General features: G+C 48.4%; 2 protein-coding genes across 2 annotated transcripts; one reads left to right on the forward strand and one right to left on the reverse strand.

Annotated features, from left to right (window-relative positions):
* The first annotated feature begins 3986 nt into the window (after positions 1–3986).
* Nutm1 (NUT midline carcinoma family member 1) lies at positions 3987–14947 on the forward strand. Its single transcript, XM_051183793.1, has 7 exons — positions 3987–4111; positions 6899–7601; positions 9507–9635; positions 11047–11183; positions 11539–11813; positions 12250–12366; positions 12893–14947. Exons 1-7 carry the CDS (start codon positions 4093–4095, stop codon positions 14900–14902), a joined length of 3390 nt encoding a protein of 1129 aa, XP_051039750.1. The 5' UTR covers positions 3987–4092; the 3' UTR covers positions 14903–14947.
* A 1092-nt stretch (positions 14948–16039) lies between these two features.
* On the reverse strand, positions 16040–23241 carry Lpcat4 (lysophosphatidylcholine acyltransferase 4). Its single transcript, XM_051183794.1, has 14 exons — positions 22985–23241; positions 21611–21753; positions 21137–21357; positions 20713–20825; positions 20535–20595; positions 20205–20263; positions 19985–20019; positions 19418–19472; positions 19244–19326; positions 18854–18979; positions 18493–18625; positions 17140–17238; positions 16637–16793; positions 16040–16346 (listed from the first exon to the last, which is right to left on the reverse strand). The coding sequence occupies exons 1-14, from the start codon at positions 23096–23098 to the stop codon at positions 16171–16173; spliced, it is 1575 nt and encodes a 524-aa protein (XP_051039751.1). The 5' UTR covers positions 23099–23241; the 3' UTR covers positions 16040–16170.
* Positions 23242–23537: the final 296 nt, after the last annotated feature.

Consider the following 23537-nt stretch of genomic DNA (forward strand, 5'->3'; position numbering starts at 1 on the left):
ATTAAACAAGTTGAGTGCTTTTACTCCTTACAGAAAGAGGGGGGAACAGTACCAGTTTCCTAACTTCCAATTCAGTTTTAATGCTTTTATTATTCTTTGAGGAATTCGGAATGTGATTTAAAAGGGCCACAATTTACTTCAGGGGCGGGAGTATATTTTAAGTGAACTCTGACCCCAATAACCTAACACTCACAGTGCAGTGCTACTTCAAAAGTGAGGGCTTAACGTTGTTCTCAAGTGGTCTTGCACTAGCAGCGGTACTACCCTCCCCCTTCTTTTCCTCCAACCACACACAAAATGAACTTTCAAGCCATTGTATCTTTAATAACCTGGCAGTAATTCAAAGTATAAAAAACAAGTTAAGACTGTTCCTTTTACGGGGGATGCCCATCACGACAGACTCAATCACGTAGTAAGAGAGGATTCCAAACAGCATGGGAAGGCTTCACTGCTCACGGACTGACGCGTTTGGTTACCGATAATCGGGCTGGGGGCGGGCAGCACATGAAATTAACGAACCCTCAGAGAACAGGACGCGGTTGCTGGGTCATGAGCACCTTGAAGCGTCTCTTGATGGTGATTCGGTGTCTCGAGTATTTGTCGTCTGGGGAGAACCGAGCAGGATGGGCAGAGCAAGTCTGCTGTCCCATAGGATCAAATTTCTGCTCAAGGAAAAAAAGAAAATGATCTCAATATATGAGTGGTGTGATAGCAAGGGAACAACAAGAAAATGGGAAAGCTGGAGCCAGGAGACGCGGCGGTCAGAAGAAGAAGCCGCGCACTGCCCAAATCTACCACGTTTCGGGCCGGACGTGGCTCTAAGCCCCAGGCTGCTCAGGCCGGCAGCCGGTTCCAACTGCTCCTCCCACCTAAATTTCTCTTCCTCCCGATTTACAGCTGTTACCTCCCCTTACCTTCAACGTATAGACGCGATCGCCCTGCTCGTTGAGGTAATACTGGAGAAACATGACTGCAACTCACAAGAAAGTCGCCTACCAGTCTGCAGCCAGCCGCGTTTGCCGGGAATGCACCGCCTGGATCATGCTCGCCAACATCCTTCCCTTCTGCCCGGAAGCCGATAAAAGGCATGCCGGGAAATGTAGTCCATTTCTCCAGTCATACCCAGTTGACCAGAAGGGGGCATCGTAGAGCAGGACTTGGCCTTGGACTCCAACTAGCTACAACCTTGCAAAGTTAAGAGCCATGGAATTGCCCACTGTGTGCCAGGCACTGCCAGACATTAGGAGGTAGGAATGGGTGTGGGTTAAATGTTGATGCATCCAGTCCTATCTTTACTCTCAAATTGCACACACATTTCAGAGGCATTGGTTTTGTAGTTCCTGGAGAAACAAGGGCTCCAGGATTCTCATCCTCCTATATCCTAGGGGAGATGTAAGATTTTTTTTTTCAGACCCCCACTTTTACATCCGGTTCCCCGCCCCATTTCAAAGTATTGGCGGTAAAGAGTGCATGATGGGTATTCGATATTATGCAAAGGGAAAAGAACGTAAAGGTTTTCTTATGAAATGGTGAATTTTGTTTTAGAGGCCGAACCAAGATTCAAACTCAGGACTTGACCACAAATTCAGCTCTTTCTTAAATGGTGAGTAGCGAATAATATCACAATAAGGTAACTTTCTTGGAGTATTTCCAGTTTTTAAAAGATGAAAAGTCTTATAAGAGTCTAGTTTAAAAAAATAAAAATTAACATTGCAAAATGATCATTGTAGCACTACTTATAGTGGCAAAAATATTGTAGCATATTAAATTTATAGCCATACAAACCTTAGTTTTTTTTTTTTTGTTTGTTGGTTGGTTTTTAAGTAATGGATATAGTTGGTTTGCTTGCCGTTGCCTAAGGTGCATTCAAAAAGCCCGGGAATTTAACGCTTGCTTGTAACCCCAGAAGTCCGGAGGCTGAGGCGGAAGGATCTCCAGCAACCAGTAGGTTCTAGGTCGGCCTGGGCAGTATTCCGAGCAGTAAGACTCCACTTTAAATCGAGAAACAAAAAGCCAAACGGCGTGTGTGTGTGTGTGTGTGTGTGTGTGTGTGTGTGTGTGTGTGTTCAGTATTCCGAAGCAAAAAGCCAAACAGTGTGTGTGTGTGTGTGTGTACGTGCGTGCAGTATTCCGAAACAAAAAGCCAAACGGCGTGTGTGTGTGTGTGTGTGTGTGTGTGTGTGTGTGTGTGTGTGTGTGTGCGCGCACGTGCAGTATTCCGAAACAAAAAATCCAAACGGTGTGTGTGTGTGTGTGTGTGTGTGTGTGTGTGTGAGCGCGTGCAGTATTCCGAGCAATAAGACTCCGCTTTAAATCAAGAAACAAAAAGCCAAACGGTGTGTGTGTGTGTGTGTGTCTATGTGTCTGTGTATGTCGGTGTCGGTGTCTGTACACGTTTATGCACATATGAGATTTTGCAATGAGATTTGCACATATGGGATGTACTACAAACAGTTAATACTAGCATCTTTGGCATGGAGGAGGACTTGGTTACAGGGAATGAATGGGAAGAGTGCTTGCTGCTGTGTATTTTATTTTGCATACCCTGGATTTTTTGTTTTGTGTGGTTTTTGTTGTCGACCATTTAACACACACACACACATACACTGAATTTTATTTGTTTCCCCTCCCATATCCTTTTATTCCCTTTTTCCTCCCCCTTCAAACTTTCCTTTGACTTTTCAACTATGCTAATATATGAATTTAATATAATTAATTTAATATCGTCAAAATGTAATTTAATGAAAATCTTTATAGTAATTTTAAGGCAGGGGTTGTGGCCCAGGACTCTAATTTATGTACTCAAGAGGCTACCGCAAGAAGGTCTTAGGCTTGAGCCTAGGCTATATAGCCAGACTCTTGTCTCAAAAAATGAAAAAGGTACTGGAGTGATGGCTCAGTGGTTAAGAACACTTGATGCTCTAGCAGAGGACCCAGGTTCAGTTCCCAGCACCCATGTGACAACTCACAACTGTCTGCAACTCTCTAGTTCAGGCTCTGACTCCCTCTTCTGGCTTCTGGGGACACCAAGCATGCACAGTTGCACAGTCATACATTCAGACAAATATTCATACACACAAAATAAAACTACCCTTTAAAAGAAGTACTAAAGATTACACCTTTAAAAAAAAAAAAGGTACAGGTCTTTAATCCCAGTACACAGGAGGTAGAGACAGGCAGATCTCTGCAGAGTTCCTAGCCAGCTAGGGCTACATAGCTCACCTGGTCTTGAGGGAAAAAAAAAAAAAATATATATATATATATATATATATATATATATATATATATATATATTTTAATTTAGTGGAAAAGGCTATGGCTATGAATTTCAGAGCTGTTGGGACTGTACTTTGTGAAGATTGCAGAGAGGATTTTTTTCTTCAGATAATTAGTCCCATTTGTAGTTCAAACTTTCCTCAAACTTCTGCCTTAGCCTCCCTAGTGGCAGCTTTTCAAGAAGGTGGTGTTCACACCACAGCAGTTGGGCACCCTGGGTCATCTGAAACACTCCAATGTCAAACATTTCGTTTTCTTGGTCCTCAACTATACAAACTGTGCAATCCAAATTTGGCTCAGAAAATAGAGTTATTGTTGTAACAAGCCAAAGGCCTGCCCCTAATCTGCTATTAATAGTAAGCCAGTTATAGACCTGGAGGAACCGAAGGGCACAGGATTAGATATGTTGTTGGAGAATAGAAGAATGAGAAACTCAAAGCAAAAACTGCTATGTGTAATGTTGAGAATCTGAGGAGCGATGTACAAATTGTCCGGAGGGAAAAAGAAAAAGACAGCCCCCCAAAAAAGAAAAAATCGGCACCCAACAATCACATTATTAAATTAATTTAGAGGAATTTTCTACTTTTTGCTTACCTACTAGAACCCACCTCATCGTTTTCACCATGAAATACCCTCTCTCCCCTCCCCCACTACAGAATGCCAGTGTCCAAGATTCTAATTCTGTTTTGACCCAGTCTTTACGATACCTTCCTTGGAGATCCTTTGTTAGAGCTAGGTTACTGCCTGGTTTCTGGACCCAACTGTTTTCATTCTAGAGGCTTCCCGACAGCCACTGTTGGTTTACCTGAAGCTCAGATGATGGCATCAGACAGAAGTAAGGCTGGGGTGGTGGAGAATGTAGGGTATCTGCCAGCTGTTTACATCCCTGGGGTGTCAGATTTGTCACTTTACCTAGGAACAATTTATTTAGGCTAACCTAAAGGGATGTGAGACATTAGACCCCACACAAGCATTAGGGAACCCAGGGAAGTAGATTTTTACCATTAAGAATGGAGGAAGCCTCCTTGGAAATGAACCAAAGTGCCTCAGGAGTAGCACACTGAATATAGGGAATTGGACAGCAATTCCCAGGAAGAGGTTGCACTTTAACATGTATGGGGTGGAAGCAAAAGTTTATGTACAGTATGAGTAGCATAGTCAAGGTTTCAGGGAAGACTCAAGATCTGTGTCTTCTGGCAGCTACTTCCTGCTCAAGGACTCTGCCATGAGAAGCAAGTAGGCTGATGAATGAAGAAGAGGGAATTGGGCCAGGGGGACTGTCGGCTTACTTGGAGAGCTAAAACTCTTTGGGGGATATTCATTTAAGAGCCAGTGAATGAGGCTAGGGATATTATAAAACTGATTGTACCCCAGACCTGAGGGCTCCCACCAGCCAGAGGTGGCTTCTTATTTTCTTCCATAGTAATTTATTATGCATGTATCTGGAAGTTGGAAATCCTAAGATCCAGGTTCCATCTAATTAGTGTTCTGGGGAGGGTACTTTTCCTGCCCCATAGACAATTTCTGTATACAGGTATGTGCTCCCGCATCTCCCTCTGTGTGTAAAATTTTTGTTTATTGAAATTGAATCCAGGGCCTTGCTAGACAAGCATTGTAAGAGCCGGAGTCTGCAGCCCTCCTTGCACTTTTTAGTTTGAGGTGAGGTCTCACTAAGTTGCTCAGGCTGCCCTTGAACTCCCTCTGTAACCTAAGGCTGCCTTTGAACTTGTGATCTTCCTGCCTCATCCTTCAGTTGTAGTAATAAACCTGTACTTTTTTTTTTTTTTTTTTTTTTTTTTTTTTTTGAGACAGGGTTTTTCTGTATTGCTTTGGAGGTTTCCTGGAACTCACTCATATAGACAAGGCTGGCCTCAAACTCATAGAGATCTGCCTTCCTCGTCTCAGCCTCCGAGTGCTGGGATTAAAGGTGTGTGCCACCAACACTCAGCTATAAACCTGTACAAATTTTTTAAGTATGTTTTTTGTTAGGGGCAGTCTTTCTTTCTCCCTTTCTTTCTCTTTTTTTCTCTTGCTTTCTTCCTTTCTCTTCTTTTCTCTTGTCTGTTCTTTCTTTCTTTTTGTTTTTTTTTTTTGTTTGTTTGTTTTGTTTTGTTTTTTTGAGACAGGGTTTCTCTGTGTAGTCCTGGCTGTCCTAAACACTCTTTTGTAGACCAGGCTGGCCTTGAATTCACTGAGATCCACCTATCCCTGCCTCTCAAGTGCTGGGATTAAAGGCATTCACCACCACCACTAGCCACGGGGTGGGGAGCAGACTTTCTTGACTTTCAGGATGGAGAAGATAGGTCATCTTAGCCATAGGGAGATGCTTGGTTTTCTTATCTATTGTGGAGCTAAGACCTTAGCAACATTTCACAGTGTGCAGAACTTGGTGGTTATAACTTGACCCTCTGTTTTGTGACTTAGATGAGTATGAACGTAAGTTTGTTCCTATTTCATGTCTCCTTTGTGGTCAGGAATCTGAGTAGTGCTGGTTTGTCTGTGAAATAACCTTTTTGAAAAGAGGGAGAAGAACAGCATGCAACTAGGCCGATTAGGTTCTGTTTTTATCATTAAAAGTTATGTGGCTGTCCCTGTGGATATCATGTGGATTTGGCCTTGTTGAATGAAGTACACACTTGTGTGCTTATCCCCTGCTCTATCTGACTGGCTTCCCATAACTCCTCCCCAGCAGCAACTGTGTTCTAGATTGCCTTCCTTCTTAGCTCCAGCTCAATGCTTTATTCTTTGTGAGCCGACACTTCTAACATTAAGAGACAGGACCACAGATAATCTGTACTGCCGAATTTCAACTTGTCCAGTTGCCACTGAAGGCACTGGAAATCTCTCTCCCTCTATGCCCCCTCCCATTTCCTGGTCCTTATCTAATCCTTCCAGCTATTCCTGGCTGTTGCATAATGAAGTTTCTGGAAAGCAAGAATCCAGGCTGCCGTACCCTGTCCTGGGGGCTGTACTTCTGTGGATGTTGACAGGGGCCACAGAGCAGCTGGGATCAGGTGGTTTCTGTCTTGTGGGAGTAGTCAGGGTTAGTAGGTGTTCATGTGTGCTGGTGGCATTATTTTTGGAGAAATGAGCTTCGTGAGTTCTAGAGTCATTGTGCCTATTCATAAGCTGCACCTTCTATTGTTTGAGATGAGGAGATTAGGAGTAAGAGGAGTAAGGGAAGGGAGGAGAGGATGGATCAGTGTTTGTGAAACAGCCTCCTCAAGGACCCCATGAATGCTTTTCGAGGGTTTAGAACTTTCCCAGCAGCCAACCTGCTTGCACAACAGTTGTCGGTCCTATTTCACTCCTTGACCCGGCCGTGGAGCTGACAGGGGAGGGAGGTCTCCATCAGTATTTTGAGAAAAGCTCTTAGAGGCAGTAGCAGCTTGAGCTTGTCCTTCTTAGAAGATGCAGGTCTACATGTCTTGTCGAAAGGGAGCAACTTTAGCACAGTAACTCAGGGGTACGGGACTCCTCGGGAGACATATACAAATCCACCCATCCATGTCCCTCCTTCATGTGTTAGGAGTCATTGCTCTGACCCCATAGGGACTAAAAGGAAGTCATGTGGCCTAACTTCTGGTCTCCTTCCTACTCCCTTCTCTTCTTGTCTCAACAGCCTCTCCATTACCAGGACCAGATATGGCCATGAACCCTGGTGCTGGCCTGCCCCCTTTCACTTCCATTCCCTTTGCCCCACCGACTCCCGTGCCACCAGACCCACCCCTCTGGGAGCCATCACCACAGCCCCCCATACCTCCTGCATTCTCTCCAGGCAGTCCTCTGCTCCTTTCTGCTTTCCCCAGCCCATTGTTAATGACAGGAGAAGGAGGCTCTGGCCCTAGTGTGGCTGGAACTGGCCAGGTCATTGTCAAAGTCAAGACAGAAGTGGGGCCAGCTGAGCCCTCTCAAAGTCAGAACCTTATAGTGACCCAGACAGCCCTGAACTGGATTACCTCAGGGGCTCCCTGTGGGGGCCAGGAGGGGCCTCCTCCTTATGTGACAAGCTCTAATATGAAGACCACTGTGCCTACTGTGGCTGTGGGAGTGAGCCAGGAGGGCCCTGCAGGTCTTCCTCTGCAGGCTCTACCACCAACTGCCCAACTGGCTCCCATTGTGCCCCTGGAAAAGTCTTGGCCAGGAACACAAGCTGCAACCATGGAAGGAGGTCCAGTGGCTGCCCGGAAGCCCTCACAAGGTGACCTTGCCTATGCTTCCAAGGGTGTTTATGAGAACTATCGTCGCTGGCAGCGCTACAAAGTCTTGGCCCGGACTCACCTATCCCACAGTCCTGATGCAGAAGCTCTTTCCTGCTTTCTTATGTAAGTGGGGGTGGGTACCCAAGATGGATGTTGCTAGGGCTTTTAGAGAGGACTCTAGGATAGGCACAGGGGTTGGGTCAATCCAGAATTCTTGAAGGCACTTATGAGAGGGAGAAGACACTGTTAAGAGAACTAAAAACATTGCTACATCTTTCCTGGCTTAGAAGAAATGTTCAGGTACCTACCTTTCAAAGAATACCTACAACTCTGTAGTCAGGAAAGCATTTTATGGTAGTCTTTATTTACAGATGAGCAGATGGAGAGACTTCCTGTCATAAAGCCAGAAGCAGAGATTGTCACATAGGTCCCTGACACCAAATGTCAGGGCCCTCTTGCCCTTTGACTCTGATGAGCTGGGATGCGGTGGGCTGAGCCCTGGCTCATTCCTATGGGTTAGGGAAGATGGCACTGGGCCAGGCTAAGTAAGACCTTAGTGTATGTGAACTCTATCTTACTCAGGAGTCAAGGTGAGACGGGGAGGGGATGGAGCACAGCTGGTTCCATGCATAGTAGATTTGTGATCAGGAGCAGGACATTTAACACCTTTGCCCTCAGTTTCCTCATCAGGAAAGGGGTAATTGTCCCTATCTCCGAGGGTTGACAGATTAAAGGTGACTGGCAAAGTGCCTGGCATAGAAAATGAGTCGCTTAAATGGTAACTCTTTTATTATTACTATAAAAAGGCAATCTTAAAGAGGAAGGGAGGCCAAAATATCCCTCCTTTTCAGTGTATGTATGTTTAGCCAAGAAGACTGGAGTTACAGGCTGTCCTTTTGTTTTGGTTGAACATCAGTCATTAGTCATTGGGGGAGATTTTCTCTACTTCTCAAGCAGACCGGGTTTCTCTAAACTGCAGACCATTGAGTGAACACTGTTTTACCAGACTTTGAAGAAAAAAAAAAACAAAAAAACAAAGCTTCCTTCCAATGGAAGAGCTCCTTCATCTGGACTTTGGAGCAAATGATCAAAGGACCACTCCCAAAGTCCTCAATAAACTCCACTTTCCTGACCTCCCAGTTCTCTCCTAGGACCTGGTGGACAGTTTCTAAATCTAGAACCGGCATGAGTTTTCGAGGTTTGTTTAGGGCCTGTGCCCTTTGGTTTCTGAACAACTCCTGCTTCCCATGCTTCAGTGTGGTAGTAGGGGCCTCATACCCGGCATGCTCCAGACCCTGAACAGTTACCTCCTGGGAAGCTGATCAGATGCTCAGTCCTGGGATCCTGGGGCTCTACAGCAAGCTTTGCCAGGTGGCTGTCATACTCAGTCATGTTTGAGGACTTAAAGAGAAGCCAGAGAGGTGAAAAATGAAGTCCTTACTAAATTTAGTCTGCACTCTTGATTTCCTCTAGAGCAGTCCAGAAGTAATGGTCTAATATTTTCTTTGACCTATGATGACAAACTGGAGACAAAGAAAACAAAACAAAACAAAACAAAAAAGCAACCCAATCTCCAAACTCAAACCTCAAAAACGACTACACATGTTTTAATTAGAAGCACATGTTGGGTTAGAGAATTGTCTTTTGACAGTTCAAGAGGCCCTGGACAGGGTTAAATCTATTTTAGAGTTTATAGTGTCCATTTACGAACCCCAGTGTTTTCTTCTTACTGTCCAGCTAAGGCTAGCACCGAAAGAGTTAGAGGTGGGTGCTCTGGCTGATTTCAGAAGGTCAAGAGGAGAATCATTTGATTTTGTGTGATGTGCATATGTAGATGGGAAGGACACCAAGAATGGCAGGCAACTGGAGGGGAGGCTGTGGAATTTGGTCATCTGATTAAAATGAAACGTGACGGGGCCCGAGGGGCATGCTAGAGTTGGTGAAGGAAGGGGGATATGGACTGAGGTGGGCATCAGAACAGCTGCAGGGCACACTTTTACAATGTGTCTGACCTCATGGGGGTTTTAGTCCAGTGCTTCGTTCCCTGGCCCGACTGAAGCCTACAATGACCCTGGAGGAGGGGCTGCCGAGGGCTCTGCAGGAGTGGGAGCGTACCAGCAACTTTGACCGGATGATCTTTTATGAGATGGCAGAGAAGTGAGTTGGATGAACCCTCATTCACCCTACAGGGGCGGGGGAGTGGTTGAGTGGTAGGGGCAGCAGTGACAGGCAGGTGTATGTATGTGTGTGTCAGTGTCAGGGCTGGGTTCTCAGCAGGTGAAGGTGCCTACCACCAGGCCTAACAGCCTGAGTTTGATCCTCAGGACCCACATGGAGGAAGGAGAGAAGTGGCTCTCAAAAGCTGTCCTCTGAGGTTCGTTCACACGTGCAACACACACACACACACACACACACACACACACACACACACACACACACACGGAATAAAGGAGTATCACAGCTGTGCTGTAGGCTAGACGAGATCTCCTGGATCCTCGCTGCTTCTCCCACCCGGGCTCTGAGGTTATTCTATCCTGTCTGCTCTTGACAACTCCCCTGCCTCCCAGTCTTGGCTCAATATGTAACTTTCTTACTGAAGGTGTGAGGAAAGGATTGGGCTCAGTGCCCCCCAAATTGCCGTGCTGAAGGAACCTCACCACAAAGGTTCTTTAACTCATGGATGACAAGCGGCTACTGATATGGAACTTGAGAATCACTTTTCCTCTCATGCTTTTCGTTTGTTTATTTTTGGAATTAACACAGAAAACCTTTTCTTCCCCATCCCAGGCAGGAACTAATTCTGCAAGAGGTTGGCCAAGAGAAATCAGGGTACTGGGAACTCAGAGTGGTCTCCTGACTCTATCCCCATCTCTACAGGATAGTTTTGGTCAAAATAACTTTGGCTGGCTGTGATGACCCCGTATCATGTGAGCCCAGGAGTTCAAGGCCAGCCTGGGCAACATAGTGAGAATGTCTATCTCAACAGTAATGGTGGAAAGAATCATTTCTTCCAACTGTACCTTTTACTCCCCCCCCCCCCAATCTGAACCTTTGGCTTCCTAGGTTTACCATCAGGGCCTATTCCAGCCTTTGCACTGTGGTAGGCTCTGCTTCCAGAATTTGGCCATCATTGTCAGTTGTAGAAAGGATCATTGTCAGTTGTAGAAAGGGCCATAAAGAGCAACCCTTTAGAGTGTATCTCTAGACCATTGCACAGGCCAGACTGAACGCACCGAGCTTATATTGAGTAGTGATGAATCCAGGGTACTGGGTGAGTTAGATAGGACACAGCAGTAAGGATGCCACTTTGTCGTGGAGAATTATCCAAGCTCAAATACCACCAGTTTCCTTAGTCAGCTTCTCCAGCAACTGTTGGAGGTAAAGGGACAATATGATGCTATTCCCCAGCATTGTCAATAGGCTACCTGTGAGCAGCTTTCCCTGGCTGACCTGACTTCAACAGTACTTAGCCAAAATGTGGGTGATTGTGGATGCTGCCTGGTGTCTGGGTTTCGGATGGGCTAGGTCTCCTTCTCAGCATCCCCTGTACCTTCTTTACCCTCTGTAGGTTCATGGAGTTTGAGGCGGAGGAGGAGATGCAGATACAGAACACACAGATGATGAATGGTTCCCCGGGGCTGTCCCCTGTAACCCCTTTGAAACTTGATCCAGGACCTCTGGCCCCTGAGGCTTGCCAGCAGCCAGGTAAGGCTACCCACAGAGCAGAGGAGGATCAGGAAAGGCTTTTGCTTCTGTCACTTTCTTTCCTGGAAGTGCCATTTTGTGAACCAAACACAATGCCTCAAAGGGTCTTGGTTCCCTTTGTTTTGAATTAGCTATTGATCTTAGCCAAGTAAACTAACTACTCTCTCATTTAGAATGTGCATGAGTCCTATACTTTATCAGCAGGTAGGAGCAGCCAGTTTCCAGCTTTTACATTTTTCTCCCCCAAAGCTTGACCCTATTCTGGAAGCATTTCTTGTACCCAGATTTCTTCCCTTACAAGCATTACTGGGAAGAAGATACTGGACTTCTTCAGCACCCCTACCTCTTCCCTCAGTGTACATCCCCAAGAAGGCAGCCTCTAAAACACGGGCTCCCCGCCGGCGGCAGCGCAAACCCCAGAGGGCTCTGGTTCCTGAGGCACCCAAAGAGATCCCACCAGAAGCTGTGCGAGAATACATTGACATCATGGATGGTCTGATGGGGAGTCACTTGGACACTAGGAAGACAGAGGAGGAAGAGGGGCAGCTGGAGGATGCAGGGATGTATCCAGATCCAAGTCTTCTGAGCTACATTGATGAACTATGTTCTCAGAAAGTCTTTGTCTCCAAGGTAAACTGAGTCTACATGGCTAATTTCTTCTTCTTCCTCCTCCTCTTCCTACCCCCCCCCTCCTTTTCCTTCCTTTGAGACAGTTTCTCTGTGTGTATCCCTGACTGTCCTGGAACTTGTTCTGTAGAAGACCAGGCTGGCCCTGAACTCAGAGGTCCACCTACCTTTAATGCTGGGATTAAAGGTGTGGGCTACCATACATGCCCAGCTATATGGCTTATTTCTAATAGATATTTGGGGATTGGGCACTATGGGGCACCAGTCACCTGGGATCCTGGATATGACCGTAGGCTTCATTCTGTAACTTGGAAGTGGGTATACATGCATGCACACATAGGTGGTTGTCACACTTTGTAACAAACTCCATGGTGAAGTGGGGGCATGGGCCTCATCACTTTGTGTCAAGATTCCCACCACTCTTTTTTCTGTTCCCCAGGTGGAGGCGGTCATTCACCCTCAATTTCTGGCAGACCTGCTGTCACCAGAGGAGCAGAGAGATCCTTTGGCTTTAATTGAAGAATTAGAGCAAGAAGAAGGACTTACTCTTGCCCAGGTAATCTTGGGAGGCATAGAACACCAGGAAAAGGGCCGGGCGGTGGTGGCGCATGCCTTTAATCACAGCACTTGGGAGGCAGAGGCAGGCGGATCTCTGTGAGTTCGAGGCCAGCCTGGTCTGCAAGAGTGAGTTCCAGGACAGGCTCCAAAGCCAAGTTCCTGGTTTGAAAAAAAAAAAAAAAAAAAAAAAAAAAAACCCAACCCAAACCAACAAAATAAAAAACCCACCAAAAAACAAAAGCAAAACAACAACAACAACCAAAAGAAAAAAAAAAAAAAAACCACCAGGAAAAGAAAGGAGCCTGCCTGCATTTGTATGGCCCTATGAATGGAGTATATGGGAAAGGCTGAAAGCAGAGGAATAAAGCCCCAAAGCAGAAAAGGCTGCAGTACCCATCTTTGACATCACCACTCAAGCACTCACTTTTCTTTCCCACACGGTTTATCTATCATCTCCTTTCACCCACTCAGCCACCTCTTCTTCTAACCATGTATAGAACTGGCATTTGTCCATTTCCTTACAGCTGGTCCAGAAACGACTCCTGGCCTTGGAGGAGGAAGATGCACAGGCACCTCCAAGTTGCAGCGGAGCTCAGTCAGACTCAAGTCCTTCTGTTTCTGATGAAGATGAAGATGGGGGTCGGAGGCCTCGGCCCTCACCTGGGCTTCTGGGGGCTGTGGGCACTGTTCACAATGGAAAATCTGCTTCTCCAGGCAAGCAGGCAAGAGAAATGTATGGTGGGCAGGAACAAGCCCTAGGTGGTGGTCCAAGGGGGATTCTCAGGGATGGAAACACTCTGCCATCCTCTAGCAGCTGGGACCTGCAGCTAGAACTTGCAGCTTCACAGGGAATGCAAGTACCCTTAGGTGTGGAGAGAAAAGGGTCTGGGAAGGTTATAAAACATCTATCTGCACATAATGATGGCCACCTGGGAGGTACTGGGTCCTCAGGGCACTACCCAGTGGCACATAGAGATTCAGAGTCTTTACTTTTTTGTTGGCAAGAAGGTCCCCAGGCCATAAGAGCTTCTAATTTGGATGTTGGACTTACAGAGCCAGTTCCTCTCCAAGGACTTGGATTAGATAACCAGGCCTTGGGGTTGCAGATAGGACAACAGATACGGGGAGTAGGGGTGCTTACTCAAGGGAAAGAACCTTCAGCAGTGTCCCAGGAAGGCTCTTCAAGGGCCATGTGGAGAGATGACAGAGGTCCTGCCATGGTTCAGAGTTTTGATCAGAACCATTCCCCTGGAATAGTTGGCAACCTGGACAGGGTTTCTCTCAGCCTTGATCAGAACCATTCCCCTGGAATAGTTGGCAACCTGGACAGGGTTTCTCTCAGCCCAGAACTGTGGCTGAGCAGTGATATGGACGCTGTATGCATAGAGTTTCCCTTACAAATCGAAAGGGTCATGGGAAGCACACAAGATGAGGTGTGTATAAGGACGGACCAGGCACTGAGTTCCAGAAACAGTGTTTCCCCAAGTCCTAGAAAAACCACAGTGCCAGAGGATGTGGGGAACACTGTGGTTCCCTGTGGAGGCACAGATGTGACAGCTGTCCTAGAAAAGAGAAACTCCTGTAGTTTGCCAGGATCTTTGATGGCCCTGGGGTCCAAAGAAAATCAAGAGCTCAGCCCTGAGACTATACAGGATCCCAGTGACCTGTGGGCTGAGGGTTGCTCCCCACTGCTAGAAACATTTGACACCTCCACACTGGGGTCTCCCAAAGATACCCTGATCCCCACAGGCCAAGACAATCTCCTTATTCTTGGGACCCAGGATAGCCTCTCTTTTCCCCAGGTTAGGCAAGAGGCAGAGAGCAGAGGTAATCTACTCTTTCCTCTGTTGGAAAACATAGAACATGTTAACATACTAGACATTAGAAATGACAGTGGCCCCCAACCAGGGGTCAGCAAGGATTCCTGCTCACCAAATTTTAATTCTTATAACCTGCAAGGAGAGGGCAGAGAAGATACTGTTTCCTCCAAACCTATTGACCTTGTTCTTTTACAAGGCAACCAAGGATCTTACCCACTCGAGACCAGCAAATCAACATCTGGCCAGGGCCTGAGAAGTACTTCCCCTAGAGGGGGAGTCAGAGGCACTTTAGTACTGAGAGAAATCTCGACTAGAGAAACACGATACTCAGCAGATAGTGCCAGAGCAAATGAGAAAGAGGAGGAAGAGGATGAAGAACTCTCTAACTTTGCTTATCTTTTGGCTTCAAAACTTAGCCTCTCTTCAGGAGGGCTTCCCTTCAGTACTCATCAGGCCTCTGGAGGTCAGGGCATCCAGAAAACATCTCACCCCTCTGCTGAAATAGATGACCTTAGCCAACCTTCTCCCCTTCCACACACATCTGGGAAGCAAGTCCTACTTAGGAGTCCAGCTACTGCTGTAGAGAGACCCCAGCCTGGGAGTTCTGGGAAAAAACCTCTTGCTCTAGGAATAATGCAGCTCCCTCAGCCTCGTAAAAGGCGGCGTGACGGTTTTGTCACGAGCAAAAGGAAGAAACGACGTCGTAGCCAGTAGAAGCAGAGGGCTATCCTGCTCCACCTAGCAGCACCCAAAGTGGGGGGTGGGGGTGCCCCAGAGCATATTTTACTGCTGCTGTTCCCTAGTGGGCTAGCAGCCCCAGCCCAATGCTGTTTTTGTTCTGTGCAAGAAGCTTGAGCGCCTGGGGCAGAAGGCCAGACTGACTAGGCTGTGGGAAGTAAAGGGAAATGACTTTGGGAAGTTACATGGAAAAATAAAGGTTGCTTTTGGTTACAAATTGCTCTGTGTGTGCTCTTCTGTGTGAGCATCTTGGCTGCTATGTAGAACAAAGTATTATAATAAAGGTAGATTCTGCAGATTTCCTGTATTTTTTTTTGCTAAGAATCACTTTCATGACCAGAACATGAGACCCCAGACTCTTCCCAAACCAGACAGGTCTGGTCTGGATACCCTATTATTGTCGGCCTCTTTTAAGTATATATATAGGTGAAGAAAGATGCTTTTTGTGTCTGTTAGATCTCAAGAGATTGGATTTTCTAAATCTAATTAATTTTACGTATTTTTTGTCATGACACAGCACCTTGGCTGGGGGTGCAGCGGGGACCTTTATTCCTTTAAGGAAGGATTTACACATCCTTAGCTCATGCTACTGTAGAGCAGCACCACGCGGTTGGTGTGACCTGGAGAAGACAACTTTACTAACAGGTCTCCAAGTACGGGCAATGGAATACACTCTTGGCGGGACTGTAAATATGGAATGGTGGGAAGCTATATTTTCATCTTTAATGAGGACAGAGCACGTGGGAATGGGATGAGAAAGACTTTCACGACAAGTCTTATTAAAATGTATACATTTTGTAGATGGTAACAGGAGGGGAAGATACAAAAATCACTGTATGATTTTCATGAAGGACATACCCCAATCCATTTGTGAGTGAGAGAATTCTGGTATGGCCGAGGTCAATCTTTGGAGTTTTTTTTAGAAATATCAATGGAAATCCCTAACCAACCATTCATCTCTTTCCTTTACAACTAATGATTCCACCCATGGGACCGAGCTTCATTTTTTTTAATATATATATATTTATATTTATATATAAAATAGTCTTTTACAAAAAAACCCCACCAAACAAAAAATTAAACTTAAGAAAACCAACAATGATAACAAAAAAAAAAAAAAAAAAAAAAAAAAAAAAATCAAACAGGAGCAGAGATGGGGTTGAGGTGTAGGGTAGGGCCTCTGGCGCTGTCCTGAGAGCAGGGCTGGATTCGAGCTGAGGGAAGAGTGTGGGAGGCTGAGGTGCTCAATCATCCTTCTGCTTGGGGGCTTGCACAGTCCCGTTGGCCAGGGCAGTGGGGCTGCTTGGGAATGAGGCATTTGGTATCTGGGAGTTGCTTCGAGGCTTGTGTGGGGGGCGTAGGTAGGTACTGAAAAGCTTTCCATACAGAGGATCATGGAGGGAGAAGTTCTGGAACTCACCTGGACAGGAAGCATAGGAAAAGTAAAACCACCTAACTGTGAAGAGGACACCTCTCCCTTCCCTTTCCCTAGAACTGGTACACCCAGCGCCTCCAATCTGTTTGCCTTCTCAATACAGGGCTACTTCCCCTCCTCCTCACTTGCCTGTTTCCCTGCCCACCTTGCCTCTCAGAACTTCTGCTTCCTAAGCCTGGTCACTAGCCCTTTCTCTGCCAGCTCAGGGCTTGAAACATATCCTAGTGCGGATGGTACCCCAGTGCCTGTGCAGGGTAGAGAAGGCAGTGACTCACAGAGGGAGAGTCCTTGGCTGCATCCAGGCTGGCACAGCTCCGCATGCAAAGTCGTGGCAGCAGGGTGGGGTGAACCCAGCAACAGGTGCAGGATGGTGCTGAAGCCATCTTTGTACAGCAGGCGGCCTGGTCCTTCTGCCTGCTCTTCAGCAAAGAGCTTGGGACAGAAAGAGATGCCTGTCAACTTCTCTCCTCCACACATTGCTTCATGTTGCTGGAAAGCCATGATGGGCTCCTCCTCTTCTAAGAACCCTGCTTGAGAGCCCTCTCAGACCTCTAGTGCCCTTTCTTTCAGGGGAACTGTACAATGTCTAGCTTCTGCCTTCTGTCCAGCTAGGCCTCAGTAGGAGATGTTGCAGAGAGGCAGTTTTAGGTAGTGTGGTACTCTTGGGTACTGACCATGCATCATCTAAAAGCTACTGAGAACAGCATAATATACCACCCTGCTGGGATGGAAGTGTGGGGTAAAGGGCAGCAGTTGTCCCACAGTCCCTTGAAGGTACCTCAAATGCCAGGCAGATCAGTTCCTCCAGGCTTCTGCCACCGTCCAGGGCTGCTAGTGCAAGGGCCACATTTCGGAAGTCCACCAAACCCTTGGCATCCTGGAGGATGAAAAGCCAGAGCAAGTTGGGGACTTGCTCCTGCTCTCTAGACTTTGTGGTTTCTTTCACCAGGCTTAGAAATGAGGGTTGTAGCTAATCTGTTCAGATCTGAGTACCACACTCCCAAGGACTCCTGAAGTTCTTAGGGCTACAGCCATGTACCATCTAGTAACAAAGCCCTCCCGCAGAGACCTAGGAATGGCAGGGAATCCCCCAGGAATTCTGAAGTTACCACCTGTTCTGAGAGACCACAGGAGAGCAATCCCGTTTCCAAGCCAGATAAACTGGTTTTCCTCTGACTCAGGCTATGTGGGAGAACTGGTCCAACAGATTAGACTGAAAGGGGGACACTGATCTAATTTTTTTTTTTTTTTTTTTAACCAAAAATCCAAGCAGGATAGATGCTATCTATGCCAGGTCAATGGGGCACATGTTGGCTGAGATGCAGACAGTCTCCCCCAATCTAAGAAATCCGCTTAAAATTTTTAATTATTATTATTTTTTAAATTGAGATAGTATCTAACTAGGCTGGCCTTTTGCCTCTGCTGAGGATGTTGAGACCATCTGTGATTTAGCACAAACAAATCCTTTTGAGAAGCTAGGGGAATAGCTAAGGTATAAGGAGTACCTGCTTATCAGAAAAAAACCGAGTCTGTTCTTAGCACTTAAAAAGAAAATACAAACAAACTAGAAAGCATAAAGTTTGCCAAAATTCTTGAGTTACTTCAGGAATCCTCTAGGAAGGCCAACAGGATGTTGGAAAAGACCCTGTCTCTGTATTGCAGCAATCGTGGGTCTCAAGTTCTCAATCGTCTAACCTAATCAGTGTCTTCTCCACCTTTTTCCTTCCACCTAACCTTCATGACCCTTCTGTGAAGGTCTTCACCCAGTGTCCCTCATGGTCATAATTCCCTATCTTTGCCAATCTCTAAAGTGGCTCCAGGCTCTCTGATGGACTCTCTGACTTTTGTTCCTCCCCGTGACTATAACATTGTTCGCTCTATGTACTGGACACTGCACAAAAAAGAAAAGTATGTCCCAGCACATCTTGTGGCCGGCCATTTACAAGGTGTATTACACTATGCAGAACAGACCTGCAGTGGAGCAAACAAACTAGGCTTATGATTTGACGGGATACTTGGTTATATTTCTGGAAACACACTTTGCCAAAACTGACATTCTCACTAGGACATCACCTCTAAATCCTGAGCTTGTTGGCTCAGAGGGCAAGCCCTTGGGTTCTAGCGATATTACCTGCTGGAAGTAACTGAAGGCCCCAGCCACTGTCTGAGGATCTGAGAGCTGTAGCTGCTGGGCAAATGCCTCTTGGCTGATCATTCGACTTCGGCCTGGCTCTGCCCCCATGTCCATGCAGCCAGGGGACAGCCTACGATGGAATTGTTGACAGTAGTGAGCCGACTCTTGGTTTCCTTTGGAATATGCCAAACATAACTTTGTCCCCAGCACTAGGCTCCCAGTGTGGGCTCATCTGCCATCCCCTCTCCCCTTGTCCTGAGGATCAAATCCAGCATGGAACTTCTTCCTTCCCTTATTGTCCCTCTTCTAGTGTTCTGTCTGGGGTACTTCTCATACCCTCATCTTCAAGGTAACTTACCCAGCCTTCTGTAGCACCTTTCCCAGTTCCCAGAGCCGTGGCTCCAATGCCACTTTCAGCTGGCCTACCACGATCACAGGTAAGCTCCCCACAAACTCACATTCAGTGGCTGGAATGCCCAGGGCCCTACAGGACAAAGAGGGATGGAGAGCAAGATGAAGGCAGTACAAGAAAGTTCTGAGCTTTCATTAGACTCTGTCTGACTGATGTGGTCAGTGTCCTTCAATCTTTTCTCTCCTCAGTCTCCTCAGTCTCAGCTGGCACAAAGTCCCTCCCAACTAGCCCTTATCTTGGCCTCAAAACCTCCTGCCCCTTCTGTGGCTCCTCGGCCCTGCATAGCTGCTCCAGGAAATACTTTGTGGAACACCAGGAAATACTTGTAATACTCACTGTGCCATGACTCTCTGCACATTGTTGGCATAAAGGGTGGGGTCCTTACTCTCCTCGGGGCTGGGCTGATATACTGGCAGGAACTGAAAGACAGACACAGCTCTCACCAGGATCTGGAAGTAAGGCACGGCCGCTACTTTCTATTTTGCCCACCCCAGTAAGGGGGCACCATACCTCTACTTCTACGATGCTGCAGGGCTGAGAGGCTGTGAGCCAGAGAACTTTGAGTCTAAGAGAACAGAGACGGAGGGGTGTTAATCACTTTTTAAACCATCCTGGGCAAAGCAGTGGGATATTCTCTCAGGGTTATGGAAAATGGGATCCCTAGCTCCAGTTAACTAGAAGGCCAGAAAGGTGACGGGGAGAGAAGAGATGCAGGGACACACCAGGAGAAAAGCTGCAGGTGAGGGATGTCTGGGTACCAAGGAAAAGGGAAGAGGCTTGCTTAGTGGTGTGAGTTCTCCAGAAGAGACCACTGAGTGAGGACCCCCTCCTAACCCCTCCCCCAAACAAGAAACAAATACAGGGCAGTAAATGCAAAGGAACTGGTAATCACAGCAGGAGTGACTCGGGTGGGAAGACTAGAAGTACTGCCAAGTTATATAGGGAGGGCAGAGGGCAATGTTCTCTAGAGCCCTCAGTCCTACAAGAGTGGGTTGTTCATCTCTTATAGGGATTGGACCAGGGATGCTCTGGTAGACCCACCTCCCCACCCTTACCCCCCTCAACACTACAACTCACACGCCAGGGCCCCTCCATGCCCAGCTGGTGGTGTCCTGTGGGAAAAGCAGAGGGAGGGGCAGGTTACTTTGCTTTCTGGAAATCACTTTTAGCAGAGACCCCCGACCTGACCTCATGCTTCGCCCCCTGGGTGCGTGTCTTAACATGCCACCTTTCACCCATTTCCGTTTTGGAGGGGGTTCATGCTCTGTGCTTCCCCCCCTTTTCCACTGAGACTCACCAGACTGTTGGGGTACCGGATGAGGACAGGCTGCACAGGCACCCCTGCGATGAAGGCTCCTAAACCCCATTTCCACCCCCATCCCCCAAGGCAGAAGTTAGTACACGGAGGTAGTTACCCAGCATGAGGGTCTGGGACAAACCCCAAAAGACACGTGGCTTTGCCTCGCTAATAATTTTCTCTCTGACTCACCCTGTCAAGCATCAGGTAAGAGGCTTCCTGTCACCAGCACTCCTTGCCCTCCCTTCTACTTCTTAATTGCTCCTCCCTCAAGGCTGCAGCTCCGAAGTCTCCCCCATGACCTTTAACACCCACTATCATTTTCCTCACCTGGTTTGAATTTCAGCAAAGCCTTCTTGTTAGAACAGGTGCCTTCAGGAAAAAACAGTACCTGGGTGGAAAACCAAAATAAAACAAAACAAAAACCCACAGCGCAGCGTGAGGTGGGGAGGGCAGAGCAACCACCCAGCACACAAGACCAAGAGAGGGTCATGGCACCCTTACCCACCTGAGGCCACTTGCCTCCTGAGGTAGCCCGCCTTCGGACCTCTTCCACCACTCTGCGGCGAGAGGCTGGGTCATGCCTGGATACTAGGATGGCTTGATTGAACCGAAGAAGGGCTGGGCAGGGGAGGTTACAAGGAGGAGTCACTTGATTCTGACCCTGAGGCACTGATATCTGGCAGCTTCTATTTCCTCAACAGTGTAAGATATTTCAATAATCCATTTATTGCCACACAATCTATTTATTGTAGGCTGTCTTTCTAGTACCTTGTCTCTGGCCCAGCCTTGAAGTCTGGGATCAGTTGGCAAATGGTGTTGATTTGCATTTCATCTGCCAACAGTCAATACCCCTCTGAACTTCTCTCTCTGCACTGGACGCCCAGCCTTTTTTGGGCCCAAAGCCCCCCCCCCTTCTTGAATTCTCTCACCTCCAATGACAGGCACAGAAAGATTCTCAGCTCGAGATACAACCTTGGGCAGGTCACAGGGTAGCAGAACAATTGGGTCAAAGAAAGTGGAGTGGGGGGCAGCAACCAGGACAGGGGCTTCCAGGCGAGAGGCCCTCTGTCCCCGAACACGGATCCGAAGGAAGCCAAGCAAGAAAAAGAGCAGGCGGCTCAGACCAAGAACTCCGTTGTGGCATATAGTCCTGTCAGGGAAAGGCTGGGGATCAGTGGAGGGAGCTATGTCCTTAAATCAATCCTGTCCCTGATCCAAGACAGTAGGGACCCCCTTTTCCTCCTTCAAAACATGGTGGCCACTGAGCTGAGGTATTTGGGATAGGCCATTTAGAGGTGAGGTTCTAAGGACCAGATCTGGGCTTGGCTGAATCCCCCCCCAACCCCCCACCCCGGCGTGGGCAGAGTATGTAACGGGTCTCAGAGGAGTTGGCTCCCACTTACTTCCTCCATCCAGTAATTGGCTCCTGAAGCTGCTCTTCAGTGAGACCTGCAACTTGGAGCCATGCGAAGGGCCAGAGGAGAAAGAGGACGATAAAAGCTAGAAGCACTCGGATTGGAGCCAGCAGGACCCCCAGGAGGCAGAACTGCAGAAGGGCAGGAGAAAATATCCCTTAGGGCTGGGAAAGGCTCACTGCCAGCATCCACCTCCTACAAGGGCTGATCCATGGGCAAAGAGTTAACACCTTGCAGGTGACAGACAGAGGTACAGGGATCCAAGAGAGATGAAGAAGGCATCAGTGAGGCCAGGAGAAAACATTATTACTGCTAGGTGCCTTATTTTTCTCACTCTCAGTTGACTCCCATTCACCTAAAAAGGTTAATGTCATAAAACGAATCTAGTACTTGAAATGGCTGTTAAGAGGATTTAATGAGAGAATGCAGTGAAGCTGTCCAGCACTGTGTCTGATGTAGGTTAGAGACAGGTCCTCTTCCCCCAACATCCCATTCCATAAATAGCTCCTATGCCAAACAAAACAGGGGCAGAGCTCTTTCCACACTTTGGGCCCAAGGAGGAGAGATGGCTGGAAACAGAGATCCACTTTTCAAGCCTCCCGTAAATCAATCCTTAGGACTGCAGAACTGCAATCCTTAGGTAACGCTCTGCCCTATTCCGCAAGGTAAGGGTTGCCAAGAGCCAGGGTGACTCCAGAGGCTTCTCCTTGGGATCAAGCAGGTAAATAAACCTAACCCCTGGGGGGTCGGCCTCAGGGGAGGTGATCAAAACACAAACCTTGGACACTTCCTTCCCACAACTCCTCCTGGCTACCCTAGGGTGGTGCGTCCCTCTACTTCCTGTAGCCAACCCCCCTCCCAACCTCCCTGCCCCCACCCGTGGGTGCTGCAGTGTGTGTGTGGGGGGGGTGGCGGAAAGAGGAGATGTTGGAAGGGCACAAGGACGCACTCTTTGGGTCCAAACCGTTTAAGTCGAAGCCTGGAGAATCGCGGAGCACGCCCCTGCCCCCACCCCCGGCTTTCCGTAGCCTCAAGCTCCATCCTAGCCCGACAACCTCCGAAGGATGTAACCCGCACTCCCCAGTGTCCTCCATCTCTCCTATCCTTGGGTCCCCTTCAATCCTCCCTCTTCATCCACTCGTTTTTGCCACACTTCTGAGCCTGTCTATCGCTTAAGCTCGAGTCTTCATCGGGGCTCCTCGCCCACCCCCGGCCGCCCCCACGTGCGCACCCCCGAACTCCCTCTCCACAAGCTTCTCAGCCGCCTCCTCTCTCATCCCCAGGCTCATCTTAGCCTCGGCTCCTTAACACCCCGTTTCCCAACCCACCCAGACCTCCGCACGACCCCTGCCCACACCTTACCTTAACCCTCTGGAGGCCAGAGAGGTGTAACTCGTGCACGAACGGGTTTGGGGGCGCCGAGGACCCGGAGGTGGGGTCGTGGGGGGCCCAGGCCCCAAGACTTCCTTGGCTCATGATGGGAGAAGGTGGAGCGAGGGCCGCGGCCCCCAGCCCCCGGCCGGGCCCCGCTCCCGGTCCGGCTCTGCAGAGCAGCTCGGCTCGTGCGGCGGCGGCAGCGGCGGCGCTCTGGTCCCAGCCCCGCCTGGTGCCGGCCGAGGGGCGGGGAGCCGCGGCGCCGCCCGGGCCGCTCGCGTTGTCAGGGCGCCGGCCGCGGGGCGGGGCTTGCGGCGCCCGGGCGTCTCCGTTCACCCGCGTTCTCCGCAGCCCCTCGTGCCATGCGGAGCGCGGCGCCCCGAGGACCCGGCCGTCCCTTTCCGAGGGTCTCCGGCTGGAAACCGGGCGGCGAGGTGAGCGCGCAGTTGAGCGCCCCGATCACCTCCAAACGCCGCGGTCATTCCGAGAGCGCAGATCGGGTGAAGCCCTTGTCCGGACAGAGTGCCGAAGCTCGCAGCTG

Source organism: Phodopus roborovskii, unplaced genomic scaffold (genome assembly GCF_943737965.1).
Source record: "Phodopus roborovskii unplaced genomic scaffold, PHOROB, whole genome shotgun sequence".
In the NCBI taxonomy this organism is placed as follows: Eukaryota; Metazoa; Chordata; class Mammalia; order Rodentia; family Cricetidae; genus Phodopus; species Phodopus roborovskii.